This window comes from Coregonus lavaretus (assembly GCF_964263955.1).
Source record: "Coregonus lavaretus genome assembly, chromosome: 10".
Lineage (NCBI taxonomy): Eukaryota > Metazoa > Chordata > Actinopteri > Salmoniformes > Salmonidae > Coregonus > Coregonus lavaretus.
In genome coordinates this window covers 39,666,551-39,689,109 of record NC_139997.1, presented here as the reverse complement: position 1 = coordinate 39,689,109, position 22,559 = coordinate 39,666,551, and the positions used below count along the sequence as shown (strand labels likewise).

The window sequence follows — 22,559 nt, the reverse complement described above, 5'->3', positions numbered from 1 at the left end:
TGAATTCTTGGGGGCATTTTACAAGGTGTCGGCAACATTCCACAGGAATGTTGTTCCATGCTGATGCGATGGCATCACGCAGTTGCTGCAGATTGGACAGTGGTACGTTCATGCTGCGAACAGCCCGTTCCATCTCATCCCAAAGATGCTCTATTGGGCATGGCCGCTGGAAGATGTTTTGGGGTGGGGGTGCTGTAGGGAATAATAAAGGCCTAGTGCACTATTTTTATTGTATTTTTTCAGGGGGGGGTGCTGCAGCTCCCTCAGCACCCCTACTTCCCGCAGATATGCTATTGGGTTGAGGTCTGGGGACTGTGCAGGCCACTCAAGTAAACTGAACTCGCTGTTATGTTCAATTGTCTAGTGTTGGTGATCGCGTGGCAATTGGAGCCACTTCTTCTTTTTTTTAGCTGATAGGAGTGGAACCCGGTGTGGTTGTCTGCTGCAATAGCCCATCCGTGACAAGGATCGACGAGTTGTGTGTTCTGAGATGCTGTACTGCACACCACTGTTGTACTGCACCGTTATTTGCCTGTTTGTAGCCCGCCTGTTATCTTGCACGATTCTTGCCATTCTTCTTTGACCTCTCTCATCAACGAGCTGTTTTCGCTGACTGGATGTTTTTTGTTTGTCGCATCATTCTCAGTAAACCCTAGACACTGTCGTGCGTGAAAAGCCTAGGAGGGCGGCTGTTTCTGAGATACTGGATCCGGCGCCCCTGGCACCGACAATCATACCACGCGATTTGTTTTGCCCATTCTAAAGTTCAATTGAACAGTAACTGAATGCTTCAATGCCTGTCTGCCTGCTATATATAGCAACCCACAGCCATGTGACTCACTGTCTGTAGGAGCGATATGTTTTCATGAACGGGGTCGTGTACCTAATAAACTGTCCGGTGAGTCTATGTAACAGTGCATTCACAATCTTTTGTCCATGATTATCGATCAGTGGGTGGGTGGATGGGAGGCTAAGTACTTACAGTGAGGGAAAAAAGTATTTGATCCCCTGCTGATTTTGTACGTTTGGCCACTGACAAAGACATGATCAGTCTATAATTTTAATGGTAGGTTTAGTTGAACAGTGAGAGACAGAATAACAACAAAAAAATCAGGAAAAACGCATGTCAAAAATGTTATAAATTGATTTGCATTTTAATGAGGGAAATAAGTATTTGACCCCTCTGCAAAACATGACTAAAGTACTTGGTGGCAAAACCCTTGTTGGCAATCACAGAGGTCAGACGTTTCTTGTAGTTGGCCACCAGGTTTGCACACATCTCAGGAGGGATTTTGTCCCACTCCTCTTTGCAGATCTTCTCCAAGTCATTAAGGTTTCGAGCCTGACGTTTGGCAACTCGAACCTTCAGCTCCCTCCACAGATTTTCTATGGGATTAAGGTCTGGAGACTGGCTAGGCCACTCCAGGACCTTAATGTGCTTCTTCTTGAGCCACTCCTTTGTTGCCTTGGCCGTGTGTTTTGGGTCATTGTCATGCTGGAATACCCATCCATGACCCATTTTCAATGCCCTGGCTGAGGGAAGGAGGTTCTCACCCAAGATTTGACGGTACATGGCGCCGTCCATCGTCCCTTTCATGCGGTGAAGTTGTCCTGTCCCCTTAGCAGAAAAACACCCCCAAAGCATAATTTTTCCACCTCCATGTTTGACGTTGGGGATGGTGTTCTTGGGGTCATAGGCAGCATTCCTCCTCCTCCAAACATGGCGAGTTGAGTTGATGCCATTTTGGTCTCATCTGAATCATTCAGATGTTCATTGGCAAACTTCAGACGGGCCTGTATATGTGCTTTCTTGAGCAGGGGGACCTTGCGGGCGCTGCAGGATTTCAGTCCTTCACGGCGTAGTGTGTTACCAATTGTTTTCTTGGTGACTATGGTCCCAGCTGCCTTGAGATCATTGACAAGATCCTCCCGTGTAGTTCTGGGCTGATTCCTCACCGTTCTCATGATCATTGCAACTCCACAAGGTGAGATCTTGCCTGGAGCCCCAGGCCGAGGGAGATTGACAGATCTTTTGTGTTTCTTCCATTTGCGAATAATCGCACCAACTGTTGTCACCTTCTCACCAAGCTGCTTGGTGATGGTCTTGTAGCCCATTCCAGCCTTGTGTAGGTCTACAATCTTGTCCCTGACATCCTTGGAGAGCTCTTTGGTCTTGGCCATGGTGGAGAGTTTGGAATCTGATTGATTGCTTCTGTGGACAGGTGTCTTTTATACAGGTAACAAACTGAGATTAGGAGCACTCCCTTTAAGAGTGTGCTCCTAATCTCAGCTCGTTACCTCTATAAAAGACACCTGGGAGCCAGAAATCTTTCTGATTGAGAGGGGGTCAAATACTTATTTCCCTCATTAAAATGCAAATCAATTTATAACATTTTTGACATGCGTTTTTCTGGATTTTCTTGTTGTTATTCTGTCTCTCACTGTTCAAATAAACCTACCATTAAAATTACAGACTGATCATTTCTTTGTCAGTGGGCAAACGTACAAAATCAGCAGGGGATCAAATACTTTTTTCCCTCACTGTAGATTATTTCTCATTGATTTAAGAAATTGACATAATAGTTGTATTTACCTCCGAGGGTCATCCCAGCTTCAAAACACCTCCTCAGTCGACATGATGGGCAGTTCTTCCTTCTCAGTTTATCGATGGTACAGTCGTTTCTGCTGGCACACAGGTATTTCTGTTTCCCTAACAAAGACGCAAACAGAGATGAGAATTCTACTTTGAATGAGGAGGAAAGTTACGTCATGGTGGTAAGTTTTCACATGGTTGTTAGTTACATCATGAATGATTACAACAGGAACAGTCATACGTTTTGCTCTCTTGCTTATCATGTGGTAATCATAAAAAGCAGGAGCTTCGACTATAAAATCTCCTCAGTGTACACACTTTTGTTGAAGAGTACATTGACGTGCTCTTTGAGTAGCACATTGAATTAATCAAATCTGTAATTTTACATGGCTTGGTTTGATGGCAGTTATGGGGCTTCCACTCACAGTTCGAGTAAGAAAGGAAAATACTGAACAAAACAAATTAATACCTAGGAGCTGGAAGGCAGCATTTAGCTGGTGTTTTCTGTTATTTTCATGGCAGATCATGGTCAATTAAAGAGAAAATATATTGCATCCAAAACTGCCATTGTAATGAAATAGTAATGAATTAGATATAATTGACAGTAAAAGCCTGATTAGCTTGCCTTGGTAGCTCAGAATGTTTGTGTTTGAATCTGACTTAAGGATTTCCCAGAGGGGTAGGCTAGGATGAATGTAACTTTAGGCAATTTTGTAAAAATAATTACATAGATTGCTGTTGACATATTCCAAAATCAACCATACTATGGACCATGGGAATTTTCCTTTGAAATACATTTAACTATTTTCCTTATGGCATCATTTACATCTATACTGAACAAAAATATAAACGCAACATGCAAAAGTGTTGGTCTCATGTTTCATGAGCTGAAAGAAAAGATCGCAGAAATGTTCCATACGCACAAAAAGCTTATTTCTCTCAAATTTGATGTACAAATTTGTTTACATCCCTGTTAGTGAGCATTTCTCCTTTGCCAAGACAATCCATCCACCTGACAGGTTTGGCATATCAATAAGCTGATTAAACAGCATGATCATTACAGAGGTGCACCTCGTGCTGGGGACAATAAAAGGCCAATCTAAAATGTGCAGTTTTGTCACTCAACACAATGCCACAGACATCTCATGTTTTGAGGGAGTGTGCAATTGGCATGCTGACTGCAGGAATGTCCACCAAAGATGTTGTCAGAGAATTGAATGTTAATTTCTCTACCATAAGCTGCCTCCGACGTCATTTTAGAGAACTTGGAAGTACGTCCAACCGGCTTCACAACCGCAGACCATATGTAACCATGCCAGCCCCGGACTTCCACATCCGGCTTCTTCACCTGCGGGATCATCTGAGACAGCCACCCGGACAGGTGATCAAACTGAGGATTATTTCTGTCTGTAATAAAACTATTGCGGGGACAAACACATTCTGATTGGCTGAGCCTGGCCAGTCATGTGAAATCCATAGATTAGGGCCTAATTAATTAATTTCAATTTACTGATTTCCTTATATGAACTGTAACTCAGTAAAATCGTTGAAATTGTTGCATGTTGCGTTTACAATGCATTCGGAAAGTATTCAGACCCCTGGACTTTTTCCACATTTTGTTACGTTACACCCTTATTCTAAAATTGATTCAATTGTTTTTTCCCATCAACAATCTACTCACAATACCCCATAATAACAAAGCAAAAACAGGTTTAGAATTTTTTTGACATTTATAGATATTTTTTTTACGGAAATATCACATTTACATAATAATTCAGATCCTTTCCTCCATACTTTGTTGAAGCACCTTTGGCAGCGATTACAGCCTTGAGTCTTCTTGGGTATGACACTACAAGCTTGACACACCTCTATTTGGAGAGTTTCTCCCATTCTTCTCTGCAGATCCTCTCAAGCTCTGTCAGGTTGGATGGGGAGCGTTGCTGCACAGCTATTTTCAGGTCTCTCCAATCAGGTTCAAGTCCGGGCTCTGGCTGGCCACTTAAGGACATTCAGAGACTTGTCCCGAAGCCACTCCTGTGTTGTCTTGGCTGGTTTTGGTTTCATCAGACCAGAGAATCTTGTTTCTCATGGTCTGAGAGTCCCTGAGGTGCCTTTTGGCAAACTCCAAGCGGGCTGTCATGTGCCTTTTACTGAGAAGTGGCTTCCGTCTGGCCACTACCATAAAGGCCTGATTGGTGGAGTGCTGCAGAGATGGTTGTCCTTCTGGAAGGTTCTCCCATCTCCACAGAGGAACTCTGGAGCTCTGTCAGAGTGACCATCGAGTTCTTGGTCACCTCCCTGACCAAGACCCTTCTCCCCCGATTCCACTGTGTTCTTGGGGACCTTCAATGCTGCAGACATTTTTTTGTACCCATCCCCAGATCTGTGTCTAGACACAATTCTGTCTCAGAGCTCTACGGACAATTCCTTCAACCTCATGGCTTGGTTTTTGCTCTGACATGCACTGTCAACTGTGGGACCTTATATGGATAGGTGTGTGCCTTTCCAAATCATGTCCAATCAATTGAATTTACCACAGGTTGACTCCAATCAAGTTGTAGAAACATCTTAAGGATGATCAATGGAAACAGGATACACCTGAGCTCAATTTCGAGTTTCATAGCAAAGGGTCTGAATACTTATGTAGTTACGTTTTTTGTAAAATGTTTAAAAACCTGTTTTTGCTTTGTCATTATGGGGTATTGTGTGTAGATAGATGAGATTATAAAAAAAGAAAAACAATTTTAGAATAAGGCTGTAAGGTAACAAAATGTGGAAAAAGTCAAGGGATCTGAATACTTTCCGAATGCACTGTATATTTTTGTTCAGTGTAATACATCAAGACATTATTTCCAAAATGCATGAGAGGTGGATCTGACATATGGATCCCATTTCCACCACTGATGCTCTGCTCTGTCTTCTGTGTGGAGAGGTGCAACGGCATATTACTTCATCAAGTCTTACCTTCTGCGGCTCTCTTGAAGAACACTTTGCAGCTGCCACAGGTGAGCGCTCCATAGTGGCAGCCGGATGCCTCTTCTGCACAGATCAGACAGGTCCTCTGGGGCGGGAAGAAGAACTCCATGGGGTACATGTGGTCCCTGCCACCCTCAAACCTTTAGGAATATAGTAAAGGCTTTTAGAAAACAACAAAAACATACACACAAACAGTACAGAATTAGTCAACAGCATAATTCAATAAGCACATGCATTCCTATTATCTTCTGCCTCTCTCTATTGCCACTACATACACTCCGATAAGCCGTTTCCTGCCATTTTAACAAAAGTAATATAATATATGCTATTTAGCAAACACTTTTATCCAAAGCAACTTACAGTCAGTCATGCGTGCATATATATATATATATATATATATATATATATATATATATATATATATATATATATATATATATGGATGAAACCATTGAGAAAGGACTAGTGGACTTCATCAAAACTATTATGGTATAACTGCTGAGCATCATTGTCCACATGATAATTGACAAACACAGAGCAATTGCTCCGACGAAATTAACATTATGCAAGATACGTCGCTTAAACAAGTTGTTATTTTGCAAAAAATAAACATGTTGAACTATAAGCAACTGACTTAGAAGGGGCAAATGACAACACCCCACACAGAAGCTGACACCCAATCCGGACCATAGTCCATGATCAAAATGAAACGTGATTGCCTCTGGCTGGCATTCTATAGGACTCCTCACATTGAGGCCTCAGGTGCAATACTACTACCATCAAGTGCATCACCTATTCATGTGGTTCTGTAGAAATAGTGAAAAGGGTAAATCCATTTGAATTCAATCACTTTTTGACAGCACCCCTTTTAACTTGAATGAAACCTTCCATACATATTTGCCCATTGTAGAGGTGTAGTAAAGAACAAGAAGGCCCACACACTCTTTAAGCTCCCAATTCACCGCTTTATTGACTACATTTCGATCCCAAACCGATCTTCGTCATGTTTTTTTGTTTGACCTGACGAAGATCCGTTTCGCATTCAAAACTTAGAATTGTTCAATTTAAATGATTATACAAAATTCCTGCAACCAATAGAATGTTATTTATATGGGGGATTCAACCTTCCCAGCTCTGCAGATTTTACTGCGAAGAGACAGAATCATTAGATCATTTGTTTTGGTACTGTCCATATGTAGCTTGTTTTTGGTCACAGGTCCAGGAATGGCTGAGGAATTGCAATATTTACCTGGAGCTAACCCAGCAGATAGCACTACTGGGTGATCTGAAAAGTCATAGTGAATCGATCAATAATATATTCATACTTTTAGAAAAAAAACATATTTTCAATTTACAATCTGTAGAAACAATGAGAATAGAAAGGTTCAGAACTTTTGTGGCACATCACAGCACAGTTGAAAAATATATGGCAAATAGAAATCCAATATGGATGGTGTTAAGAGATAGATTGAATTGAATGGAGCTAAAGGTTGGGACTAATAACAACTAATAACAACAAGATAACTAATGTAAAACATACTGTGTCCGTAAAACGTATACAGCACCAGTCAAAGGTTTGGACACGCCTACTTATTCAAGGTTTTTTCTTTATTTTTACTATTTTCTACATTGTAGAATAATAGTGAAGACATCAAAACTATGAAATAACACATATGTAATCAAAATATATTTTAAATTTGAGATTCTTCAAAGTATCCACCCTTTGCCTTGATGACAGCTTTGCACACTCTTGGCATTATCTCAACCAGATTCATGAGTTAGTCACCTGGAATGCATTTCAATTTGTGGAATTTCTTTCCTTCTTAATGAGTTTGAGCCAATCAGTTGTGTTGTGACAAGGTAGGGTTGGTATACAGAAGATAGCCCTATTTGGTGAAAGACCAAGTCCATATTATGGCAAGAACAGCTCAAATAAGCAGAGAAACAACAGTCCATCATTACTTTAAGACAGGAAGGTCAGTAAATCCAGAAACTTTCAAGAACTTCAAGAAAAACCATCAAGCGCTATGATGAAACTGGCTCTCATGAGGACCGCTACAGGAAAGGAAGACCCAGAGTTACCTCTGCTGCAGAGGATAAGTTCATTAGAGTTCCCAGCCTCAGAAATTGCAGCCCAAATAAATGCTTCACAGAGTTCAAGTAACAGACACATCTCAACATCAACTGTTCAAAGGAGACCGTGTCAACCAGGTGGCGAATCGCATCTCTGCATGTCTGGCAGACATATCAGTGTGGATGACAGATCACCACCTCAAGCTGATCCTCGGCAAGACGGAGCTGCTCTTCCTCCCGGGGAAGGACTGCCCGTTCCATGATCTCGCCATCACGGTTGACAACTCTGTTGTGTCCTCCTCCCAGAGTGCGAAGAGCCTTGGCGTGACCCTGGTCAACACCCTGTCGTTCTCCGCTAACATCAAGGCGGTGACCCGATCCTGTAGGTTCATGCTCTACACGTACTCTACAACATTCGGAGAGTACGACCCTGCCTTACACAGGAAGCGGCACAGGTCCTAATCCAGGCACTTGTCATCTCCCGTCTGGATTACTGCAACTCGCTGTTGGCTGGGCTCCCTGCCTGTGCCATTAAACCCCTACAACTCATCCAGAATACCGCAGCCCGTCTGGTGTTCAACCTTCCCAAGTTCTCTCACGTCACCCCGCTCCTCCGCACATTCCACTGGCTTCCAGTTGAAGCTCGCATCTGCTACAAGACCATGGTGCTTGCCTACGGAGCTGTGAGGGGAACAACACCTCCGTACCTTCAGGCTCTGATCAGTCCCTACACCCAAACGAGGGCATTGCGTTCATCCACCTCTGGCCTGCTGGCCCCCCTACCTCTGCGGAAGCACAGTTCCCACTCAGCCCAGTCAAAACTGTTCGCTGCTCTGGCACCCCAATGGTGGAACAAGCTCCCTCACGACGCCAGGACAGTGGAGTCACTCACCACCTTCCGGAGACACTTGAAACCCCACCTCTTTAAGGAATACCTGAGATAGGATAAAGTAATATTTCTACCCCCCCTTACCCCACCCCAAAGAAAGAAAAAAAAAAAAACATTTTGTAAAGTGGTTATCCCACTGGCTATAAGGTGAATGCACCAATTTGTAAGTCGCTCTGGATAAGAGCGTCTGCTAAATGACGTAAATGTAAATGAATCAGGCCTTCATTGTCGAATTGCTGCAAAGAAATCACTACTAAAAGGACACCAATAAGAAGAAGAGACTTGCTTGGGCCAAGAAACACGAGCAATGAACATTAGACCAGTGGAAATCTGTCCTTTGGTCAGATGAATCCAAATTTGAGATTTTTGGTTCCAACCGCCATGTCTTTGTGAGACGCAGAGTAGGTGAATGGATGATCTCCGCATGTGTGGTTCCCACTGTGAAGGAAGAGGAGGTGTGATGGTGTGGGGGTGCTTTGCTGGTGACACTGTCAAGTGATTTATTTAGAATTCAAGGCACACTTAACCAGCATGGCTACCAGAGCATTCTGCAGCGAGACGCCATCCCATCTGGTTTGCGCTTAGTGGGACTTTCATTTGTTTTTCAACAGGACAATGACCCAACACACCTCCAGGCTGTGTAAGTGCTATTTGACCAAGAAGGAGAGTGATGGAGTGCTGCGTCAGATGACCTGGCCTCCACAATCCCCCGACCTCAACCCAATTGAGATGGTTTGGGATGAGTTGGACCGCAGAGTGAAGGAAAAGCAGCCAACAAGTGCTCAGCATATGTGGGAACTCCTTCAAGACTGTTGGAAAAGCATTCCAGGTGAAGCTGGCTGAGAGAATGCCAAGAGTGTGCAAAGCTGTCATCAAGGCAAAAGGTGGCTATTTGAAGAATCTCAAATATAACATATATTTTGATTTGTTTAACACTTTTTTTGGTTACTACATGATTCCTTATGTGTTATTTAATAGTTTTGATGTCTTCACTATTATTCTACAATGTAGAAAATAGTAAAAATAAAGAAAAACCTTTGAATGAGTAGGTGTGTCCAAACCTTTGACTGGTACTGTATATATTTGCAAAAAACATATATGGGGGATTGGAAGTGATGCAGACAATTACATTGATGGAAGCTACAATCTATCTGCAATATTAAAGCTGATCTACCACACATCCGAAAATGTTGACTTGAATGGGTATATCTGTTGTTTTAAATTATACTGTCAAGCCTCCATAGGAAACCTATTTAAATCATAGCAATATAGATAATAGAATAGACTTGACCATTTAAGTTGACATACAATGGGTGGACCTGTGGTATAGTAATTAGTTGTTAAAATTTCAATTCAATTTAAATGTCAATTGTGTACCATCTACATTGCAATGGTCTGAAGAGACCTGTATTCAAGAGCATGTTATGTCTTAACCGATGGCGGGCACATCACAAAAACCTCAGATGATGTGAAATCGAGTGTAAGCTACAACATATGCAGATATTTTTTTTAAAAATTGTAGTTTACGCGTTTTTAGGTTAAAATTACAATTTGTATTCCTTTTTTTTTCTTAAGAAATAATACAATTGATTGACAACACTGTGTGTGAGCTTTTAAATGATATCAAACTCAAATGTTTTTATTTTCCAGGGATGCAAAATGGGTCAACTTTGAGCATCTTCATCTCCTGAATGTTTTGGCATTCAGGTCCAAAAAGTCCCTTTCTGACCACTTCTTCCATTAAAGTTTTGTTTAAATCAAAAGGGACACTGTCAAAAAGTGATTGAATTCAAATGCATTTACCCAAAACTTTATTTGATTAACAGATCCCGATGTATTGAATCATTTTCACAGTTTCTAAGTGAGATCCTCACCGGGTGAACCAGACTGGGTAAGACTTTTTCTGATCTCCCATTAGAGCTGGGCAGAGGGTGTGATGATGAGAGAGTGTGGGAAAGGTGTGAACAGCAGTGCCAGGGCCAAGGGGGGCAAGAGGGGTGCTCTACTGCAGCCGTGAGCACAGGAAGAGATTGGACAGTATGTACAGACATAACTATACCTCAATGACACGCAACGTAGGATGTCAAGGCTCTATATAAAAAAGACAAGGACAAAGCTTATAACCAAGCACCAAAACAATAATCTCTACAGTATCTGCAGTAAGCTGAATGTCCACTGACTTGGTCAGAATCTAGAGCAAGAGAGTCCAGCTGTAAGGGAATAAAGCAAAAGGTTCCGTTTTGTCATAGTTACCTCTGAACAGCTATCAGTGGCTTAATATTTAATTTGATATGACTGTAAATCTATTCTGATTACCTGCCTGATGTTACTGGGAGATTGAGGTAATTAATCCATAGACATTAAAGGGAGATTGATCTGGTTAATCATAAATCAGTAATAAATGTACAGTAGGTACTTGAAATGTGTGATTCAATTATTGATGTAATCAATGCAAGGATAAAAATGTCACTATGCTGCTCTTATCCACTTTTGCTATAAACATTTCAGATAAATAATTAGAATTCTTGGAATTCCAAAATGAGAAGTGCATTCAGGATATGTGGCAATACTATGATGTGGCGGCAGGTTGCTTAGTGGTTAAGAGCGTTGTGCCAGTAACCGAAAGGTTGCTGGTTCTAATCCCCGAGCAGACTAGGTGAAAAATCTGTCGATGTGCCCTTGAGCAAGGCACTTAACCCTAATTGCTCCTGTAAGTTGCTCTGGATAAGAGCGTCTGCTAAATGACAAAAAATAAATACTGCAGGAAATTAATATGTTGATGGCATATCCTGTGGATGTCAACATGGCGTATTAATGTGAATGTATAGGGCAGGCATGGCAAGGCAGGGGTAAATAGAAATTATCAGAAAAGCTGAATTATTTTCATTCTGACCATTTTGACTATTCATAAAACTCTATTAAGCAAAACATCTCCACATATATATTGTATTGTTAAAATCATAGAGGATGAAAAAAATATGTCATTTTATATTGGAAACTAAATAATCTTACTCCTCTGAAATTACCGTTCAGCCTCACTGTCAAAGACTTGCCATGTAACCACAGAATCCTACTGAATCAAAGCAGATGTTCTTTGTAGGGGAGAGCCGGGACAAAAGTAACACGGGGCGAAAGTAACACGCCCATTTTCTCAGATAACACAGAAGCTAGAATGATGTAGTCAAGTCAGTACATGCCTAATGTGGAGTAACGGGGCTCCCTGCAAAGAAACAGCCTAGTCCGACCATGTTTCGCCGAGTTATCAACAAAAAGTGGTTTTGAGCGATGTAAGTAAAAAACGGACCAGGAAGTTTTTTTGGGTTGTAGAGTTGTGTTTAGTTATTTAAGGTTCCAAAGATATGTAATTTTCTTAACCCATCTAGTGACTAAATGACAGCATAGGTTTCAAGTATCATGCTAGCTAGTCTTGGATGTTAGCGGTGGAGAAGTTACAGGAGAGACGGGTGGGACGAAAGTAACACAATGTAAACTAATGACTTGGAATAAAATAAAATAAATGTTTAAGCACGGGCCATTACATTTACATTTTAGTCATTTAGCAGACGCTCTTATCCAGAGCGACTTACAGTTAGTGAGTGCATTGTCTCCTCTAGTTCATATTGCTTTAGCAAAACATCAAGAAGTGACTGAATGTTTGAAAATTATATATGACATCATTAGAATTATGCCTTAATCAACTGACTTGATGGATCAGCTTCTCACATAAGCTTTTATCGACAGGTTAGTGGTTAAAAATATATATCTTTATGATTCTGGGGGTCAATTACCTTATGTCAAGCCATGGAAATGTGATAAGCATGATGAGTTTGCCGTTTGTGAAGAGAATGAAGACATTTATTCTATCAAGACACGAGGAGTGCGCATGACAAGGACAGCTGGAGCACACCTGATTGGTAGGGCTAAGCATGAATAGTCATTGAAAAGGGTGAAAAACATCTCTTACTACATTCCCATTAAAGTGAGATGAGAAGATAGCTATTATGTGATCCATTTTAGTCCGATTAATATTGTAAGGCAAAATATTGTGGTTGCGCAGCATTGCGATGTTGACGCATGGTTCATTTTCATACATTTATAACCTATAGCATTAATTATTCAAATTGGCACAAACATGAAATGATGGCTGGTAGTACATTTGTTGAAAGTAAAGACCATTACAAACCAGAAACATAGAGGTAAGACAGATTTTGTGCACTTCTCGCCAGCTGTTATTTCCGTCCCAAGGCTGTGTTACTCCCGCCGGCAGTTACAAAAGTAAAGTCGCAGTAGTTCTGTTCTCTGTCTATTTCATTTCAACTCATTTACCCTAGAAATGAAATTACAGTTGATAATGGTAGAGGACATATATAAGTTGTTTGTCATAAAATATGGTGTATCTAGCTCTATCGATCTCTGAGTAATTAGGAAAAAAACTAAGTGCTAGGCCTAAGTGTTACTTTTTTCCCGGTTTTCCCCTACCCACCCCATCTAACTAGTTTGAAATTAAATTCACATTCAACATTTCCCCCAAATAAATGTAGACTAGGTGAATGACTACTCCACATGAGCAAAATAAGCTATACTGAATTTGATATAACAGGAGGCTGATATCAAGAATGCAGCCCATAAGCTAATTGGAGCAAATAATGGTTTGTAAGTTCCAAACACTGAAATAAATAGCACTAAGAAATGTTAGACCTTGGAATCCACATAATATTTTACACTTCAAGTGGTGTGTGACTTTGACATGTGAATTGTCATTAGCACAGCACTTGCACGCTTGAGGTGCAATTTGGAGAGTAATTTAGAATCTCAGGTAAATTCACTGTCTCACTTGGTGTGTGGATCAGATTGTTAGGTCATCATAAACAGCAGTGGAGTACTGACCATTATTGCATCCAGCCCTTTGTCCTCAAAAAGAGCACACATGCGCACACACAGGTAAACAGACACCCACCTCAAATTACAGAACAAATTCAAAACAACCTTTCCCAGACATAAAGCCCAGTGCATTGCAGGCTGCCACCTGCTTGTGTTGTGAGTGTATAAAAACAATTCCATAATGAGCCATGGGGCCAAGGAAGGGACATCAAATAGGACAAGAGGGATCTGAGGCATGAAGCCCACTCTTAGTCCAGTGGGGGGTGAGTGATCAGAGAGAGGGCGTGGTGGAAGAGGTGATCCACCCATGGTAAAGATGATTAAACTTTACAGCCAGACAATTCTGATGAAATACCACAGGGATCATTAATCCTACACTGATTGGGAGTGATGGTGGAATAAACACAGATATAGTAACAGTACTGAGCAAACAGTATGCACTGAATGCACTCACAGCATCGCAATTAACATACTCTAGAGAAAACTCATTAAAAACAGTACAGTGACTGCAGCATTTCATGGATAGGGTTAGTTTTAAAGCAACTTTTATATAGTTTTGAATAGCGAATGCAGGAATATAAGTTTTATTGTTGTTTTTTTCAATGTAACTACAAACTCAAACCATCATCCTGAAATATGGTCAATGTGGTGGTAACCAATAGCTTTTATTTTTAAAACCTGAATCTTACAGTGTAAAGAACTATACTGCCTGTGTGATATTGGGTGGAAATCCGTCCGGCTCCTATAATGTGGAAACTATAGAACAATGTCATCTTCATTAATAGTGAAAAATATGCAAATATGCCTCTAAAGGTAAGGAACAGTCCACAAATAAAAGTGTTAGGTGCCAGTGACTGCTGAGTAAGACAGAAATATATTTTCACACCAAGCAGAGCATAATTGCTGCAACAGAAATTGACAACTTAATTGACCCTTTGCCTAACAAGACTTTTAGAGGCCTATCTTGTTCTTCCACACTTCCATGTTCCATTCAGTCACTGTGCTGCGCTTTTTGGAACTACAGTATATATTCTCAATTGATAATATATTATTACTGACCAATTTTAACATTTATCCATAGTACACTGTAACATCTATGTAACATGGTTGGTGAATTACCTCTGATTTTTGTATTTAATTCCATAGTTGGATGAAGCCTGATCAGACATGCTTTGTTATAGTTCCAGTCCATAAAAAAAAGAAATTCACCCTTGGATCATACATTGCTTATAAAAGCATCCTATAGAGCAGGGGTATTCAACTCTTATTCTACGACACGTGTCAAACTTGTTCCACGGAGGAGCCAAGTGTCTGTGAGTTTTCGCTCCACCCTTGTACTTGATTGATGAATTAAGGTCACTGATTAGCAAGGAACTCCCCTCACCTGGTTGTCTAGGTCTTAATTGAAAGGGAAAAACTAAAACCAGCAGACACTAGGTCCTCCATGGAAGGAGTTTGACACCCCTGCTGTACGAGGTCCGGAGCCTGCTGGTTTCTGTTCTACCTGATAATTAATTGCACCCACCTTGTGTCCTAGGTCTAAATCAGTCCCTGATTAGATGGGAACAATGACAAAATGCAGTGGAACTGGCTTTGAGGTCCAGAGTTGAGTTACTGTTTATGTTTACTAAAATACCAATCTTAAAAGCACTTAATGTGATGTAATAGGTCTATGTGTGGTAAAATTGTAGTTACTGCTGTTATATTGCAGATCAGAACAATGTAAGTGTTAATGACACAATGTGAAACATTTTCTGACAGAGACAATATTACTTTGTCTATGGGGGTAATTGAATAAACAATCAAGTTGACATGGGAACTCAAGCTAGGGCTCAGTTATAGTGGGCCTATCAGACCATTTAAAAATGTATATACACTACCGTTAAAAAGTTTGGGGTCACTTAGAAATGTCCATCAAATTGATCAACTGGCAGCTTCATTAAATAGTACCCGCAAAACACCAGTCTCAACGTCAACAGTGAAGAGGCGACTCCGGGATGCTGACCTTCTAGGCAGAGTTGCAAAGAAAAAGCCATATCTCAGACTGCCCATCTTAATCTTTTATTTTTATTGGCCAGTCTGAGATATGGCTTTTTCTTTGCAACTCTGCCTAGAAGGTCAGCATCCCAGAGTCGCCTCTTCACTGTTGACGTTGAGACTGGTGTTTTGCGGGTACTATTTAATGAAGCTGCCAGCTGAGGACCTGTGAGGCGTCTGTTTCTCAAACTAGACACTCTAATGTATTTGTCCTCTTGCTCAGTTGTGCACCGGGGCCTCCCACTCCTCTTTCTATTGTGGTTAGAGCAGCTTGCGCTGTTCTGTGAAGGGAGTAGTACACAGCGTTATACAAGATCTTCAGTTTCTTGGCAATTTCTCGCATGGATTAGCCTTCATTTCTCAGAACAAGAATAGACTGACGAGTTTCAGAAGAAACGTATTTGTTTCTGGCCTTTTTGATGCTCCAGATACTCAACTAGTCTCAAGAAGGCCAGTTTTATTGCTTCTTTAATCAGCACAACAGTTTTCAGCTGTGCTAACATAATTGCAAAAGGGTTTTCTAATGATCAATTAGCCTTTTAAAATGATAAACTTGGATTAGCAAACACAACATGCCATTGGAACACAGGACTGATGGTTGCTGATAATGGGCCTCTGTACGCCTATGTAAATATCAGCCGTTTCCAGCTACAATAGCCATTTACAACATTAACAATGTCTACGCTGTATTTCTGATCAATTTGATGTTATTTTAATGGACAGAAAAATTGCTTTTCTTTCGAAAACAAGGAAATGTCTAAGTGACCCCAAACGTTTGAATGGTAGTGTAGATGAGCTCTCCAAGTAAGACAAATATATTCAAAAATATGGCCATGTGTATGAATAATGTGGGGCTGCTATCAAACGGGCAGTAAAGTGGATCACCATAGTTAACTCATGTAAAACTATATCTCTATCTCATGACATTAATCAAAGTAGTTCTAAATGTACAGATTTCTGACAATGTGGAAACGAGAAATACTATACAGGCAAACATGCAAATGTAGTGTTATTGCTACCCATTACAATGCATGCAATTGTTTGATTATAAATTCCATACCACTTCAATATCTTAGAAACATCTTATAAATGCAAATAGCAAAATGCAAAACAACAGGGCAAAATTAATCAACAAGTAAGGGCACCAATGATGCACTATTATCCTGAGTTGGAGAAATATTACTCCCTGTAACAGATATTATAGAGATGCTTCTTGTCTAAGTCTTTGTCTTCTGGTTGGGAATAATTGAGGTACAGATTCAAACATGTTTGAGATTCAAACATGTTTGAGATTCAAACATGCTTTCTCACGGGGCAGGAAGGAAGAATGTTGTTTCTATATCTCCTGTAACTAAATTTAAATGAAGAGGTCCACGTCTCATATGATCATGTTAGTAAATGGTTTATACTGTAAACAAGATTTTATAGCATTTCTTGTTCTGAATATATGTGAATTGAGATCATCAGTAGCCATCTTTGGAGTGAAACAATTTTCTTGGACTGGACCAATAACAAACTTCTCCCTCAACTCAGTGTTAGGGTATGCAGTGTCTTGTGTGTAAGATAAGAAAGTATGTTCATTGAATTGTTACAGCCCCTCAGAAGCCTATCTTCACAGAGCCTGTACACCAGGGATCATCAACTAGATTCAACTGTGGGCTGATTTTTCCTTGAGCAGTTGGTCAGGGGGCCGTAACATAATTACAAATAATTTGTAGACTGCAAATTGACCGCAGGAAGCCCAAACAGATACATTTGACTAAAACATAATCATTTCAAACCTGCTTACATTTGTATACAATCACATGTGTCTCTCTATTATGTGGGAGAATACCTTGGAACAGATTTTCAAAATTAAAGGCACTTGGAGCTGATTTGCTGGTTTTTAGAGTTTATTAATTTTTATGCTCAGAAAACTTGGGGGGCCAAATAAAATTACCTGCGGGCCAAATTCGGACAGCGGTCTACCAGTTGGAGAACCCTGATCTTAGGAAGAAAGATGTTATCTAGAACCTAAAAGGGTTCTTCGGTTGTCCCCATAGGAGAACCCTTTGAAGAACCCTTTTGGGTTCCATGTATAACCCTTTCCACAAAGGGTTCTACATGGAACCCAAAATAGTTATTATACCTGGAACAAAAAAGGGTTCTCCTATGGGGACAGCCGAAGAACTCTTTTGGAACTCTTTTTTTCTAAGAGTGTAGTCTATATATATAATTATCTTATTCTGTAGGCTACATGATAAGTTCTTGAAAAATGACAGGTCCTCTTTAAGGTTGAGACATTGATTTGACTACCTTTCTGTGCAAATTTCTGAGCACATACTGTTGAATGAAAATAATGTACACCATATATTGCACTATACAGTTACAGCTATCATTTAGAAACCTTTAGCAACCTCAGAAATAAGGAGCAGGAAGTTAAATGAGTGTGCCAACCTCCAGGTGAGAGCAACATGATCCTTTAGCAACATTTGCTCAGATATTTGATCAGACATTTGATCAGAAAGGAAGTCAGAAATGTTTGATTCCTGCCGCTCAAACATAAACAATATGTAAAAACAGATATTGAATATAAAACACTGGGATTCTACTATTGCACAATGATCTTGATCACTGAACTTCAGACCCTGCGTGGTCCAATAAGGGCTCTCTTTTGTGCCATTCCATCCATCCTGCTACACCAAACACCATTAAAGATTAAAACAAAACATTAAAGACAACTAACATTTGCTCAAGGACCGTACTCAGTGTAATACAGATACTACACATATGATGCTTGCTTTTTTGCATGATATTAGTTGCACATTCTACAAGCAGGATTTATGTTGGACAACAGTTCATTTTCAAAGTAGCCTATGAAAAGCATTGTTAATCAATTCAACAATACATTTATTATTTTGCGATTGAGAAATGTTCCATGGATCTGTACACAACAAATACGTAAATCATGTGGCATGTGGCTTTGTGTCCAATCAAATTAGAGGAAAAGGTTATACAGACAACAGTACAATTTAAATAAGTTCTTATGAAGCCTAGAAGGTATTATTTAGTTTAAAAAAGCAAAACAGACAAGCACTCTGGTATACACTATTCAGAGCTTATAACTAAATATGCTCAAAGTAGGCTACAAAGTAGGCTTATAACACCTTTATTTTCTGTAATGACAATGAGCAGCACCTAACAAATCACCTTGATTGCAAAGTCCCTTGAGAGAAAAACATGTGCATTAATGGGGCACCCCAAAGCTGATTGGAGTGTGATCATGAACATATGGAGGTGCAACATTGCAATTCCTCTATGATTTACAAATCTGAACTGTTAAAATGTGATGTTTTTTCTGTCCTTTTAACACTATTCACAGCTATCCTTTTCGGGATCAATAGTGGCCTAACTCATGCAGAATTCGTTCTCATTCTATGTTACTACTGCAGTAACCACCGCAGAGAGTGCTACTGAGAGTGCTAAAATGTATTAAAGAGAATAAAATAAAACACTATATCATTTGCAATATTACCATTTGACAATGGAGTAGTTGATTTTGTTTTTCATCAAATACATATTATCAATATAACAGTAGCCGCCCTATTATAGTAAATTGTGATAGTCTGTTAGAAGAGGGAATGAAGAATTATGCAGCCCATAACATTGTAAAACGTGACAGGTGACAGATTGCTTTGTAACACTGAATTTACACATGTAGGTTAATTACACAGTAATAAGGTCACTGTAATGTAAAGTGTTGCTGTGTATTTGTGCATGTCAATAAAGTTCTTACCTGGCATCTGTGTAAGAGACATCCAGACTGTCACCAACCTCATTCTTTAGGCATGGGGAGTTGGGATAGGGCATCCTCCCTAGCATCTCGCCCGGGTACCACTGCTCAGGGGTTGGCCGCTCTCTGCGCACGAGACCACCACCCCTCTCATATTCATAAGGGTTACAGATGAACGCAGTGTCCGGTCCCGCACTGTATGGATTCATACCCTGCCTCGGTCCATATTGTGTATTGTCATTGTCATTATACCTGTACTGAAAGCCCCATGACGTTCCGGCAGGTTCATTAGGCCTATTAAAGGCCTCAGATTTGATCTTGACACTGTACTGTTGTTGTAAGTAGTCAGCATATTTGTCCTCCATAGTCTCTCCAGTTTCACCGACATGTGCTGGGAGTTTGTTGAACACATGAGACGAGTTTCTGTCTGAGTCGGTTTGACTGAAGTGTGCCAAGTGTGCTGGCAACAGTTGGTCAAAATGATAAGACGCCTGATCTGTTTCTTTTGAAGTCGGGTCATCCCTGTTTTCATTCAGTCTAAACTCCTGTTCATCTGTGGATGGATGTCCGGAGCTAAGGTGCTGCATGGTCGCCACTTCTTCTGTAGGGTTGTTTGCAGGGGAACGTTGAAACATCTCAACTAGTTGTTTATCACTTTGTAGTGGCCTGGCATTGCGCTCACTGGGGCATTTGTAATCGGTTATGGAGACGTTTTCTCCAGCTCCAGAACATTTCAATAGAGGCACCTGAAACAAATAGTTTTCTTGACTTTGGTCATTTGCACTGGATGGTGCGTGATTAGGTCCCAGATCAGTCATCTCATTCGCGTCCATGGTTAATCCCAGTGACACAGAGACAGCGTTGCAGAGCTCCCTCGCCGTTTTTGAGATTGTGGTGCAGGCAGAACTGGAACAATTGTTCGCCACACGGGCATCATTGTTAGGATTTAACTCATTTCCGTGATGGGACACAGTGGGTTGACAGCACTGTTGTTCCGTGTTGGAGACTTGCGGTCCAGAGCGACACGAACCGTATCCATTCGCGTTTGGATTGTCTGATTCGTTCAAAGAGGAAAACCCGTCTTTGTTTCCTGTTGAGCTTTTGGCAAAATGGATACGATTTGCCACTGATTCGAATGTTCTGGAAAAACTAACGCTGTCATCTTCCCTCACTTCAATATCAGAATTGCGAGCAGTCCCTGACCATATTTCTTTTCGGGATGATTGCCGGTTCGTTTGGCGCATCTCCCAGGGGTGTTTATTCTGCAAAAAACTGTACTTTGAACTACAAAAGTCGAAGCTTTCGGTGACAGTCGTGTTACTCGGCAGTGCTTGCACGTTGTGGAAAACGTTTTGGAAAGGTCCGAGAAAAACTAGGTTTGGGGAGTCACAAACTCCTCCTAATCCAACCGGAATCTCCATAGTCCAAAAAAACGGCGTTTACAGTGATTGGCCGTCAGAGTTGTAAAAATAATGTTTGTGAAAACGTAGGCTTATTGATCAAGTTCATTGATTAGAATTTAAAGTTATAGGCGTATAACAAAACAATGAGTCAATTATTTAGACCTAGCCTAAAAAATAAGAGGATAGGCCTATTGCGTAATTTAATAGCTTTTTTTGTCAGAAATGTTTAGCCTAAACCAAAAATGATTTACCCAGTTTATATAAAATGGGTTTGAAAACAAATATGTCGTTATTTCATTTAAAAAAAAATAGATTAACATTTTGCTTACGGATTCAGATATAAAAAAGTATATGCATACATTTTGACATTATAAAGCCAACAGAAGAATCCTACATGTCAGATTTGCGCTCACCATCCAACAGAAGTATCCTACATGTCAGATTTGCGCTCACCATCCATGAAGGCGAAAATGAAACCTGTCCTGCCTAAAGTGATGAGTTCTGAAGTCGATGGACTATAATCGTGTCTTTTTTTCCTGTTGAAAGAGAATGCGCTCTGTCTGTGTTCAATCTGGCAAATGCATAACCGGAGAGAAGCGCTGCCTGTTTCAATCATGAAACTCCTCTAGTAAATTAATGTTTAATATCCATGTTAAAGGTTCAAGTCTACAAAAGAATGATGCACCCAAAAAAACCTTGTTAAATAACTGAACACACCCTGGTAGAACAGCAATTAATGCTTGCTTTTAAAAATGTTTTGATTGCTGCAAGTTTGCGCAGGGATAAAGTTATCTTCCAATGTCCTTGAGCGCTTTTTGCCGTCAGCCTGTGAGTTTGGCAGCATTCCCTAGTGACTAAATAAATATCCTTGGATTAAGGCCAGTCAATATATATATATATATATACATATATATATATATATATATATATACAGTGGGGAGAACAAGTATTTGATACACTGCCGATTTTGCAGGTTTTCCTACTTACAAAGCATGTAGAGGTCTGTCATTTTTATCATAGGTACACTTCAACTGTGAGAGACGGAATCTAAAACAAAAATCCAGAAAATCACATTGTATGATTTTTAAGAAATTAATTTGCATTTTATTGCATGACATAAGTATTTGATCACCTACCAACCAGTAAGAATTCCGGCTCTCACAGACCTGTTAGTTTTTCTTTAAGAAGCCCTCCTGTTCTCCACTCATTACCTGTATTAACTGCACCTGTTTGAACTCGTTACCTGTATAAAAGACACCTGTCCACACACTGAATCAAACAGACTCCAACCTCTCCACAATGGCCAAGACCAGAGAGCTGTGTAAGGACATCAGGGATAAAATTGTAGACCTGCACAAGGCTGGGATGGGCTACAGGACAATAGGCAAGCAGCTTGGTGAGAAGGCAACAACTGTTGGCGCAATTATTAGAAAATGGAAGAAGTTCAAGATGACGATCAATCACCCTCGGTCTGGGGCTCCATGCAAGATCTCACCTCGTGGGGCATCAATGATCATGAGGAAGGTGAGGGATCAGCCCAGAACTACACGGCAGGACCTGGTCAATGACCTGAAGAGAGCTGGGACCACAGTCTCAAAGAAAACCATAAGTAACATACTACGCCGTCATGGATTAAAATCCTGCAGCGCATGCAATGTCCCCCTGCTCAAGCCAGCGCATGTCCAGGCCCGTCTGAAGTTTGCCAATGACCATTTGGATGATCCAGAGGAGGAATGGGAGAAGGTCATGTGGTCTGATGAGACAAAAATAGAGCTTTTTGGTCTAAACTCCACTCGCCGTGTTTGGAGGAAGAAGAAGGATGAGTACAACCCCAAGAACACCATCCCAACCGTGAAGCATGGAGGTGGAAACATCATTCTTTGGGGATGCTTTTCTGCAAAGGGGACAGGACGACTGCACCGTATTGAGGGGAGG

At 40.6% G+C, this 22,559-nt stretch overlaps 1 protein-coding gene across 1 annotated transcript in view; it reads right to left on the bottom strand.

Annotated features, from left to right (window-relative positions):
- LOC311136148 (androgen receptor-like) overlaps positions 1-21,266 on the bottom strand; it is a 58,174-nt gene extending 36,908 nt beyond the window's left edge. The window contains exons 1-3 of the mRNA XM_084170237.1: positions 19,225-21,266; positions 5,558-5,709; positions 2,594-2,710 (exon numbers count right to left, since the gene is read on the bottom strand). Of these exons, the coding sequence (XP_084026363.1) occupies positions 2,594-2,710; positions 5,558-5,709; positions 19,225-20,642 (1,687 nt within the window). The 5' untranslated portion in view covers positions 20,643-21,266. The remainder of the gene's footprint in view (positions 1-2,593; positions 2,711-5,557; positions 5,710-19,224) is intronic.
- Between the last annotated feature and the right edge of the window lie 1,293 nt (positions 21,267-22,559).